Raw genomic sequence first — 12138 nt, 5'->3', positions numbered from 1 at the left:
CTTAGGTTGTCGAGGGCTAGTGAGAGAAAAATCCACTGAGCTAAGCTTAAAGAGCAGTGAAGAGCCAGGGCCACAGCAGGTGACCGAGAACTGTCACAGTGCGGCCCCTGCCCATCACTTTAAAAAGTGCTTAGACCTCCCTGGACTTCTGCTTGGCCCTAGGTTTGGTACTTTCATGGGTGATGAAGGCATGTGCTCTCTGGTTAAAGGGGAGACTGCGTGCATCCTGAAAAAAAATGCACTTTTACTGAAAGTGGGAGGGAACTGTGGCAAGGGGTGATGCCGCATTTGTCCTTGTGGCCCTGAGTTTCCGCTGACACCTTCTCTCCTTCCTCTCCTTTCTGTAGCGCTGAGCTGCCCGCAGGGCCACGTGTTCCAGCAGTGTGGGGCGCCCTGCAACCTGACCTGTCGCTCCCTGTCTTACCCGGATGAGGAGTGCGACGATGACTGTCTTGAGGGCTGCTTCTGCCCGCCCGGCCTTTACCAGGACGAAAGGGGGGACTGTGTGCCCAAGGCCCAGTGCCCCTGTTACTACGATGGCGAGATCTTCCAGCCCGGAGACATCTTCTCAGATCATCACACCATGTGGTACGTGCAAGCAGGCTGGAGGCTCCGGGCTTGTGTGCCCGGGAGCATGGTGCTTCCGAAGTGGCAGAGCAGGGAGGAAGATGACCATTCAAGCCGTCCTGGCGTTGCGGGTGGGTAGAGTGACTTGTCCAGACTCGTGTTCCAAGTCAGGGCAGAGCTCTTACCCAAGCCTCCACTTCCCTTCCTGCGCCAGGAGCATGCTGACCAGCAGGGGGAGGGATTCCCATGCCAGGAGCTTGCAGAGCAGATATGGTGATAACTTCACTATTGCTTTTTTTTTTTTTTCTTTTGGCTAACATGACTTAAGCTACGAAGGGTCTTTTTTTTTTTTTTTTAAACTACGTTTTGTTTATTTTTATTTATTTGAGAGTGACAGAGAGAGAAAGAGGCAGGGAGAAAGAGAGCAAGAATGGGTGCACCAGGGCCTCCAGCCTCCGCAAACGAACTCCAGACGTGTGTGCCCCCTTGTGCATCTGGCTAACGTGGGTCCTGGGGAATTGAGCCTCGAACCGGAGTCCTTAGGCTTCATAGGCAAGCGCTTAACCACTAAGCCATCTCTTCAGCCCCTACTCAGGGTCTTTTGTCTTCTATATGAATTTTATAGTTTTCTTTTTCCTCTTTCTGTGAAGAATGTCTCTGAAATTATCATGGACATTGCACTGAAACGATAGATCACTGTTGATATCATATGGCTTCTTCATAATATTAAGTCTGCCAATCCCTGAACAGGAAGTTTTCAGCATCTGCTCTTATTTTCTTCAACCTCTGTCATCAGTGTTTAATAGTTTTCTTTCACTTCTGCGGTTAGGTTTTCTTTGAAAACTATTTTTGAGGCTATTGCAAATTGGATTGACTTATTAATTTTTTTCCACTGGTTTATTACTGATATATAGGGAGCTAATGAGTTTTATACAGTGATTTAAAATTTTTTTTTAAATAAATTCAGGCATTTTTAAAATTAAAACTTTTAAAAAAATTTATTTTTATGTATTTATTTGAGAGAGGGAAAGAGGAACACACAGAGAGAGAGAGAGAGATAGATAGAGAGAGAGAGAGAGAGAGAATGGGCACACCAGGGCTTCCAGCCACTGCAAATGAACTCCAGACACATGTGCCACTTTGTGCATTTGGCTGACATGGGTCCTGGGGAATCAAACTGAGGTCCTTTGCCTTTGCAGGCAAGCGTCTTAACCACTAAGCCATTTCTTGAGCCCTATACATTGATTTTTTTTTTCTAGGTAGGGTTTCATTCTAGTCCAGGCTGACTTGGAATTCACTATGGAGTCTCAGGATGGCTTTGAACTCACGGCAATCCTCGTACCTCTGCCTCCTGAGTGCTGGCATTAAAGGCATGCGCCACCACACCCGGCATGCAGTGATTTTTAAAAACATCTTGCTACTTTGATAAACTTGTTTATCAAGTCTGAAATCTTTGTTTTAATTTTTATTTTATTTATTTGTAAGCAGTGAAGGAGACAGACAGAGAGAATGGGCACAGCAGCCACTGCAAACAAACACAAAAAAACATGACCGCTTTGTGCATCTGGCTTTATGTGGGTACTGGGGAATCCAACCTAGGTCTTCAGGTTTTGCAGGCAAGCGCCTTAATCTCTAAGCCATTTCTCCAGCCCAAGTCTAAAATCTTTTGACACAAGTCTTCATGGACTTCTAAGTATAGGATAATACTCTGTGCACATAGATATTATTTGAGTTATTTTTTTTCCTGTTTGTAGCCCTGTATTTCTTTCTTTTGCCCTATTGCTTCGGCTAAGATGCCAATACTGCATTGAATAGGAACAGGAAGAATGGACATCCTTGTCTCATTCCTGATTGTAGAAGAGGTGCTTTCATAGCTATCCATTCCCTATGACGTTGGCTTCTGGGTTGGTGACATAGTCTTTGTTATGCCAAGGTATGATCTTTTTATACCATTTTTTCAGGGATTTAAATTTTTATTTTTATTTTTTGGTTTTTTCGAGGTGGGGTCTCCCTCTAGCCCAGGCTGACCTGGAATTCACTCTGTACTCTCAGGGTGGCCTCGAACTCACAGCGATCCTCCTCCCTCTGCCTCCCGAGTGCTGGGATTCAAGGCGTGCGCCACCACGCCCGGCCAAACTTGAAATATATTTTACGAGAGGTTGCCTCAGCACCCCAAGCTTGGGTCTGCGTGGGACAGCAGGCGCAGCAACTCCTGTGCAATATTTCTCCTTTCTTCTTGCAGCTACTGTGAGGATGGCTTCATGCACTGCACCTCGAGTGGGGTCCCAGGGAGTCTGTTGCCGGACGCTGTCCTAGGCAGTCCCCTGACACACCGCAGTGAGTCCCGGGGGGCGGGCTTTTCCCTGCTGCACACCCTGTCCTCGGTGGGGGGGGGAAGGGGGCTGGTCCACCCTGTCTGATGTGCACGTGAGTCCAGACTGACTCGGCTTAGGTTTGCCATGGCTCCTCCCCGTGTGTGACAGCGACTTTCAGGCATACCTTTGCATTGCTTGTAATAATAAAGTCTCTTTCTTCCCTTTATTTATTTATTAATTTTTATTTATCTATTTGAGAGCGACAGACACAGAGAGAAAGATAGATAGAGGGGGAGAGAGAGAAAATGGGCGCGCCAGGGCTTCCAGCCTCTGCAAACGAACTCCAGACGCGTGCGCCCCCTGGTGCATCTGGCTAACGTGGGACCTGGGGAACCGAGCCTCGAACCGGGGTCTTTAGGCTAAGCCATCTCTCCAGCCCATCTTCCTTCCCTTTAAATTTAATTAAATTTATTTATCTTGACAGATAAAGACAGAGAGAGAGGGAGGGAGAGAGAGGAGAGGATGGGCACGTCAGGGCCTCCAGTCACTGCAGATGAACTCCAGTGCATCTGCCTCCCTGTGCCTCTGGCTTACGTGGATACTGGGGAATCAAACCAGGGTCCTTAGGCTTCAAAGGCAAGCACCTTAACCACTAAGCCATCTGTCCAGCCCATGTTGGTGGCCTCATGTTGTCGACATTGCTCTTGATGGCCTCGTGTTTCCCGTGGACATGTTGATGAGGCCACCTGTTAGAAAACCCCTCAGATGGATTTTAAAGAAGAGGAGTTTGGGTCAGTTCCTCCCATCCTGAAGGTTCTAACTGTTGTGGGACTGTTTCAAGACAAGACCTAAGACAGAGGGGCCACCTGTGCTTGGAGGGGGCTGGGGGTGGTATTGATAGATCATAGAGTCTTTATTTGCTTCCAAAACGATGGGGCTTGCTTAGAAAGGAGTTGGCCAGTGGGAGGGACATGATGGGCTCTTTCAACGTCCAGCTTAACCCCTCTCCCTCTCACGCCCCCTGCGACTCCTTCCCAGGTAGCCCAGCTCTGTTTCAGGTCACTGCGCTTCCCATCTTGCCCTGGGCAAGGCTCTGCTTCCCTGATGACTGTAACCAAGATCCCGGGCGCGTGAGGGTAGCTCAAAAGGCATCAGAACGAGTGGCATCCGGGTTTGGAGTCCTTGTCCCTCTTTTTTCTTTTAAACTTTTTTTTGTTCATTTCTTATTTATTTGAGAGTGACAGAGAGAGAGAGAGAGAGAAAGAGAGAATGGGCACGCCAGGGCCTCCAGCCACTGCAAACGAACTCCAGACACGTGCGCCCCCTTGTGCATCTGGCTAATGTGGGTCCTGGAGAGTCGAGCCTCGAACCAGGGTGCTTAGGCTTCACAGGCAAGCGCTTAACCACTAAGCCATCTCTCCAGCCCTCCTTGCCCCTCTTTCTTCTTGCACCCACGTGACATTCCTGATACCTACTTGAGTTGCATCCTGTCTTTTAGATAGAGTTTTCTGGTCTAGTGGCTGGGAAGCAGGATTATCCTATCCAAGGCCAGGAAATGCTGGGAACTCTCTGCACTTCATTTTGAGGTTGCTGCTTTCTAACACAGATTTCCATATAAAAATAAGATTGTGCCAGGTGTGGTGGCACACACCTTTAATCCCAGCACTCGGGAGGCAGAGGTAGGAGGATCGCTGTGAGTTTGAGGCCACCTTGAGAATACAGTGAATTCCACGTCAGCCTGGGCTAGAGGGAGACTCTACCTCAAAAAACCAAAAAAAAAAAAAAAAAAAAAAAAAAAAAAAAAAAAAAAAAAAACAAAAACCAAAACAACAGATTGAGGGCTGGGGAGATGGGCCAGTGGTTAAAAGTGCTTACAGTCTGATGGCTTGGGTTCAAGGCCCCAGTACCCACGTAAAGCCAGATGCACAAAGTGATGCATGCATTTGGAGTTTGTTTGTAGCGGTAAGAGCCCCTGGTATGCCCATACTTACGTTGTCTCTCTTCAACAAATAAATAAATAAAAATTAAAAAATGATGGCAGGGTAGGAGGATTGCTATGAATTCAAGGCCAGCCTGAGATTATGCAGTGAAGTCCAAGTTAGCCTATGTTAGAGCAAGAAAAAAAAAAAAAAGATAAAAATCCTGGCTTCTTTGCTTCTAGTGCATAGGCTATTATGCACACCAGGTTTTTTAAAATTTATTTTTCTTTTTATTTATTTATTTATTTGAGAGTGACAGAGAAAGAGGCAGAGAGAGAGAGAGAGAGAGAGAGAGAGAGAGGGAGAGAATGGGCATGCCAGGACCTCCAGCCACTGCAAACGAACTCCAGACTCATGCACCCCCTTGTGCATCTGGCTAACGTGGGTCCTGGGGAATCGAGCTTTAAACAAGGGTTCTTAGGCTTCACAGGCAAAGACTTAATCACTAAGTCATCTCTCCAGCCCCCACACCAGGTTGTTTTTTTTTTTTTAACATCTTATTTTTATTTTATTTTTTGGTCTTTCAAAGTAGGGTCTTGCTTTAGCCCAAGCTGATCTGGAATTCACTATGTTGTCTCAGGGTGGCTTCGAACTTACTGCAATTCTCCTACCTCTGCCTCCCAAGTGTGGGGATTAAAGTTGTACACCACCATGCCCAGCCTATATTTATTTATTTATTAGAGAGAGAGAGAGAGGCAGATAGAGAGATAATGCACACACCAGGGCCTCCAGCCATTGCAAACAAACTCCAGAGGCATGTGCCACTTTGTGCATCTGGCTTTACGTAGGTACTTGGGAAATGAACCTGCGTCCTTAGGCTTTTCAGGCAAGCGCCTTAACCACTAAGCCATCTTCCCAGCCCCAACACTAAGGTTTTTGTAAGAAAGGTGGTGTAACTCCCATCTGCTGTCACCATTATCCAGTCAGCTGTTGCTCTCCATTACGTGACAGGAAGGATCATCTGTCACGGAACAAAGTAGGCAACTACCTCTGTTTCATGGGCATTTTGTGGGCTCAAACAAGGGTTTGAGCCATTTGGTCCAAGTTCCAAAGTCTGAACAGTTGACAGCTTTCAGGGCACCAAGGGGTGGACCTGTGGGGGTTGGGGTTTTGGGGGGAGGCGTGTTCCCATTCCTAGATCACAGAGGTGGGTATGGGAAACGGGTAGTAGATTGGACGGCTGGGGGAGCGCGTGAGAACTAGCAGGGAGGGGAGGCTGGAGTCCGGGATGGAGTGCTGCCCCCACGTGACCAGGGCAGGAGTGCTGGCCTTTGAGCGAAGGCTCTGTGGCTGATGACCTTCATTCTTCCATCAGGTGTGTAACCATCTCACGAGGAGTTCTACCGGGTTCTGCCAAGGCTTCTTTTCAAAATTTTTAATTAATTAATTTTTATTTATTTATTTATTTTTTATTTGTTTTGGTTTTTCGAGATAGGGTCTCACTCTGGTCCAGGCTGACCTGGAATTAACTCTGTAGTCTCAGGGTGGCCTTGAACTCATGGCGATCCTCCTACCTCTGCCTCCTGAGTGCTGGGATTAAAGGCGTGCGCCACCACGCCCGGCTAATTTTTATTTTCTTATAATTAACAACGTCCATGATTGTAAACGATATCCCACGGTAATTTTTCTCCCTCCCCCAAGTTTCCCCTTAGAAATTCCACTCTCCATCATATCCCCTCCCCCTCTCAATCAGTCTCTCTTTTATTTTGATGTCATGATCTTTTCCTCCTCTTATGAGGGTCTTGTGTAGGTAGTGTCAGGCGCTGTGAGGTCATGGATATCCAGGCCATTTTGTGTCTGGAGGAGCACGTTGTAAGGAGTCCTACCCTTCCTTTGGCTCTTACATTCTTTCCGCCGCCTCTTCCGCATCGGACCCTGAGCCTTGGAAGGTGTGACAGAGATGTTTCAGGGCTGAACACTCACTCCTCTGTCATTTCCTTAAAAACAATATTACTTATTTATTTATTTATTTGAGAGCAGGAAAGAGGCAGTGGTGTATGTGGGGGGGGGGGCGGGGGCGGGGAATGGGCATGCCAGGGCATCCAAATGAACTCCAGACACATGTGCCACATTGTGCATCTTTACCATTAAGCCGTCTCTCTAGCCACATGGTGTCTTCTGAGTCATCCCGGAGAAGGTTCTCTAAGATGGCTTAACGGTTAGGGCACTTGCCTGTGAAGCCTAAGGACCCATGTTCAACTCCCCGTAACCCGTGTAAGCCGTATGCAAAAGGTGGCGCATGTGCAAGGTCACACGTGTGCACAAGGTGGCACACGCGCCTGCAGTTTGATTACAGCGGCTGGAGGCCCTGCTACACCAGTTCTGTCTCTTCTCTCTCTCTCTCTCTCTAGCTCTCACTCTCACTCTCTCTCATTAAACAAAAGACCAGTCTGTTGGGCTTGCCTCAAAAAAAAAAAAAAAAGGAATAAAATATTTTAAAAATTAGGGCTGGAGAGATGGCTTAGCGGTTAAGCGCTTGCCTGTGAAGCCTAAGGACCCTGGTTCGAGGCTCGGTTCCCCAGGTCCCACGTTAGCCAGATGCACACGGGGGCGCACGCATCTGGAGTTCGTTTGCAGAGGCTGGAAGCCCTGGCACGCCCATTCTCTCTCTCTCCTCTATCTGTCTTTCTCTCTGTGTCTGTCGCTCTCAAATAAATAAATAAATAATTTAAAAAATATTTTAAAAATTAAAAAGAAAGGGCTGGAGGATGACTCAATGGTTAAGGTGTTTGCTTGCCAAGACTAACGACCCAGGTTCAATTCCCCACACAAAGCCATACTCACAAAGGGGTGCAATGCTTCTTCAATTCCTTTGCAATGGTTGGAGGCCCTGGCATTTCATTCTCTCTCTCTGCTTGCAAATAAATAAAATTTTTAATTTTTTTTTTGTTGTTCATTATTTATTTATTTATTTGAGAGCGACAGACACAGGGAGAAAGACAGATAGGGGGAGAGAGAGAGAATGGGCGCGCCAGGGCTTCCAGCCACTGCAAACGAACTCCAGACGCGTGCGCCCCCTTGTGCATCTGGCTAACGTGGGACCTGGGGAACGGAGCCTCGAACCGGGGTCCTTGGGCTTCACAGGCAAGCGCTTAACCGCTAAGCCATCTCTCCAGCCCGCAAATAAATAAAATTTTTGAAAAATAAAAAATAGAGAAGGTTCTCTAACCCAAAGTGAGAGTAGCATTACTATGTGGGTGTAAACATTAAGAAAAGGGCTTACTGAGAAGTTTGCTGAGCATAATATATGCGTTTAGCAGACATCAGCGGACGTTACAACCCTAAGGATCATGGCCTCCCTGTCATAGGTTTTCACTATCAGGCATATATTCCCTCCCACGGAGCGGGCTTCCAGTCCAGTTAGAGAGCAGTTGGTTTTCCCCATAACAGACTTGCCATCATTGCATCCTTTGGCTCATTTACCAAGGCTTCTAATTAGCAGCCAAACTTAGATCTGCTAAAGCCTGGGTCTGGAAATTTCTGCAGTGCATCCCGATTTAGTACGATCTGGGGCAGCCGGGTGAAGAGGGGCTGGGAGATCCAGTCACCAGCGTAGATGAGGCTGCCACCTGGTCCCACGGGGGAACCTGGCAGGCTGGGCAGGTCAGAGTCTCTCAAGCGAGTGATGGCACGGGGGTGGCCAGACAGTGAACCATGGACACTGCTTCACCGGCCACTTCTCGCATTGTCCCTTCTCAAGGCAAAAGGAGCCTGTCCTGTCGGCCACCCATGGTCATGTTGCTGTGCCCCGCTGACAACCCACGGGCTGAAGGGCTGGAGTGTGCCAAGACGTGCCAGAACTATGACCTGGAATGCATGAGCCTGGGCTGCGTCTCCGGCTGCCTTTGCCCACCAGGCATGGTGAGCCGCGGCATGGGGCGGGGGCGCCTTCCCTTCCTTCCGTTACGCGCGGGGGCAACGAGAGTGGGACGGGGTAGTTCAGACAGCTTCGGCCGCCAAACACGGGAAGGGGTTTAGTGAGGAAATGTCTGGGGCAGATCGTGATGGGAGCTGACAGAAACATCAGCTCTTGGCTCGCAGATCCACCCTCGGAAGCAGAGAAAGTCGTTCCGAAATACTTAACATGTCAAAGCAGGCGTTTCTACTGGCATTTGCCCCAACGGTGGCATTGCAGGCTGTGAACCTAGAAGAACACACGCATATCTGCGTATGATTCACGTATATGTCTCTAACTTTCTCTTTCGAGACGAGACGATGATGTCGCTGCCATGCCACTAAGCCGGCTGGCGTGGCTTTCTACCTCTGTAAAGTGAGTTGTGAGGTCTTGGCCGGCACCACATGTCCCAAGACTCTGAGGTTGAGGCTGCTAATGAACCTGGGGGTCACGCACAGCCCGAGGCCATCGCGGTGGGCAGCCACGGGGCTCCTGTGTGCATCTCGCCTCTAACATTGGACCAGTTTTATATTAAATACTTTATATTGTTACTACTGTCACCCCGAAGAATGAAACTTCTAGACTTTTCTTTTTCTTTTTTTAAAAAATATTTTATTTATATTTATTTATTTATTTGACAGAGAAAGAGGGAGAGAGAGAGAGAATGGGCATGCCAGGGCCTCCGGCCACTGCAAACGAACTCTAGATGCATGTGCCCCCTTGTGCATGTGGCTAACGTGGGTTCTGGGAAATAGAACCTGGGTTCTTTGACTTTGCAGGCAATCACCTTAACCACTAAACCATCCCTCCAGCACCCCCCCCCTCCGTTGCTTATTTTTAATTGAGATGATGTTTCGTTATGTTGCTCAGGCTGTTCTCAAACTCCCAGGCTTAGGTAATCCTCTTGCCCCAGTCTCCTGAATAGTTGGAACTACAGGTGTACCCCAGCATGCCCAGTGGGTTAGGGCCTCTTTACATTAACTTTGTGTGTGTGTGTGTGGGGGGGGGAACAATTCCAGTAGTCTTAAATATTAATTACTGCAAAATTACATTATGGGGGGCTGGGGAAATGGCTTAGCGATTACAGCATTCGCCTGCAAAGCCTGAGGACCTGGGTTCGAATCCCCAGGACCCATGTAAGCCAGGTGCGCAAGGGGGCACACGTGTCTGGAGTTCGTATGCAGTGGCTAGAGGCCCTGGTGCGCCCATTCTCTCTCTCCCTCTCTCTCTCTCTCATAAATAAATAATTAAAATATTAGAAAATGACATTATGGTCTCCTATCCCAAGTGGAGAGCAGACATCAGACACAGGGCGTGGATAGAGTAGTGGGCACACATTTGGCACCCAGAAGTCCCAGGCACTTATCCTGAGGTCAGAAGAGCTCCCAGTGAGAGCCTTCTGTCCTCCGCCGTTGGGGATCACAGACACAAAAGCTCTTATTGAAGGGGTCAGGTTATTTTCACCCGTGCCTTGTTGGGATACCAGCTAATGTGCAAATTGCCCGAGGCCAGGCTCAGCGGAACGGAGAAGAGCCCGTGTAACGCGTGGAATGGGTGCGCTGTGCCGGCTGTGGCATGGGGCACGTGTTCCTGGCCACGGCACACACAGAAGGGGGCTGGGAACACCTCGCTTGGGTTTTGCTCGAAGGTGCTGTTTCCCTGTCCTCTGTGGGAGTTGAGGATGGGGCTGCAGCATGATGCCAGGGGAGGAAGGTATACACAAAAGTATTTTGAAGAGCTCATTGGTAGGGTGCTTGTCTAGCATCCACGAAGCCTGGGTGCCATCCTGGTGCCACATAAGCTGGGCATGGTGGTATACACGTGCCTATAGCATTCAGGGGGAAGGAGGCAGGGGGATCAGAAGTTCAAATTCATCCTCAACTGCACAGGGAGTTTGAGGATAGCCTTGGCTAGAGACCCTGTCTCAAAACCAAAACAAAACCAGAGGAAAACGCCAGGAAATGTCACAGGACTGCAGGACTCGCTCCAATTGTTACTCCTAAGTGACCAAGGCTGGCTCACAGACTGTGTGCCTCAGCTCCTCATGACCACATGCTGCTGGCTCTGGTCTCAAGTTTACATTTACAACCTTTTGTGGACCAAAGTTCTTGTAAATACAGTAAATGTGGGTTTTAAGAAAAAAATTAAACAGCAAAAAGCAACCATACAGCCTGGGATTGTGGGCCCATGTATAGGTCTATAGGCTCACCTCCAGCCTTGCCTCCCTTTGTCAGAAAGGAGACATACAAAATATGGGTTCTCCCAAAATTCATCACATTCAACAGACACATGTCACACTGTCAAATTTCCGTGAGCGTTTCTGAACACTGACTCAAGTTCTGCACTTACGCCGTCAGAGGCCGGTCCCGGCCCGACCTCTCTGAGTCATAGCGTCACCTTTCCTGTTTCAGCACATGTCTCAGCGTCCACCGAAAGCCCCCCAGAAGCGCCTGTTTGAGAATGTTGGGGTCGGGGTGGGAGCTCTCCAATTTTCTTAGCGTCCCAGACCTGGCACCTGCTCAGGCTGGAAGACCTCTGCTCCACCATGAGACGTGGCCGCTGGAGAAGCTACGTGGAAAAGCCATGGCGGAGGAATGGGATACTGCCTGTCCTGACGTTTGCTTAAACAAGAAAGTCTTCATCCTTTTAGTAACCTTTAAAATGGGATTAGAAGGGCTGGGGAGAGATGAGAGATGACAGATAGCGACCATTGCGTGGAGGTGCTCCGTGAGTGGTGGCGTGACCACTGTCATAAACTAATCCCACGGAGGAAAGCCAAGAATTGTAATTGTGAACTGTTATTCACAGCTATCCCACACGGGCCCCGACTTCTCAGAACCTACTGGGTCCATAAACGAGGGGGTTGAACTAAACAACAACCCAAATTTTTAAAATATTTTTTTGTTTATTTTTATTTATTTATTTGAGAGCGACAGACAGAGAAAGAGGCACATAGGGAGAGAAAGAGAGAGAGAATGGGCGCGCCAGGGCCTCCAGCCGCTGCAAATGATCTCCAGATGCGTGCGCCCCCTTGTGCATCTGGCTAACGTGGGTCCTGGGAAATCGAGCCTCGAACCAGGGTCCTTAGGCTTCACAGGCAAGCGCTTAACCGCTAAGCCATCTCTCCAGCCCCTTTTTAAAAATGTTTTTTTGGAGATAGGGTCTTATTTTGTAGCCAAAGCTGTCCTTGAACTCAGTATATAGCCCAAACTAAGTCTTTTATTTATTTATTTTTCCCCGAGGTAGGGCCCAGGCTGACCTGGAATTCACTGTGTCGTCTCAGGGTGGTCTCGAACTCACGGCGATCCTCCTATCTCTGCCTCCCGAGTGCTGGGATTAAAGATGTGCGCCACCACGCCTGGCTCCAAGATGAGTCTTGAAT

At 48.6% G+C, this 12138-nt stretch overlaps 1 protein-coding gene across 1 annotated transcript in view; it reads left to right on the top strand.

Moving 5' to 3' along the window:
* Vwf (von Willebrand factor) overlaps positions 1–12138 on the top strand; it is a 167817-nt gene that overhangs the window by 61715 nt on the left and 93964 nt on the right. Inside the window, exons 16-18 of the mRNA XM_045139643.1 lie at positions 348–588; positions 2810–2904; positions 8562–8722. Of these exons, the coding sequence (XP_044995578.1) occupies positions 348–588; positions 2810–2904; positions 8562–8722 (497 nt within the window). The remainder of the gene's footprint in view (positions 1–347; positions 589–2809; positions 2905–8561; positions 8723–12138) is intronic.

Source organism: Jaculus jaculus, chromosome 23 (genome assembly GCF_020740685.1).
Source record: "Jaculus jaculus isolate mJacJac1 chromosome 23, mJacJac1.mat.Y.cur, whole genome shotgun sequence".
Lineage (NCBI taxonomy): Eukaryota > Metazoa > Chordata > Mammalia > Rodentia > Dipodidae > Jaculus > Jaculus jaculus.
The sequence above is the reverse complement of the archived record's forward strand: the minus strand, read 5'-3'. Positions and strand labels throughout refer to the sequence as shown.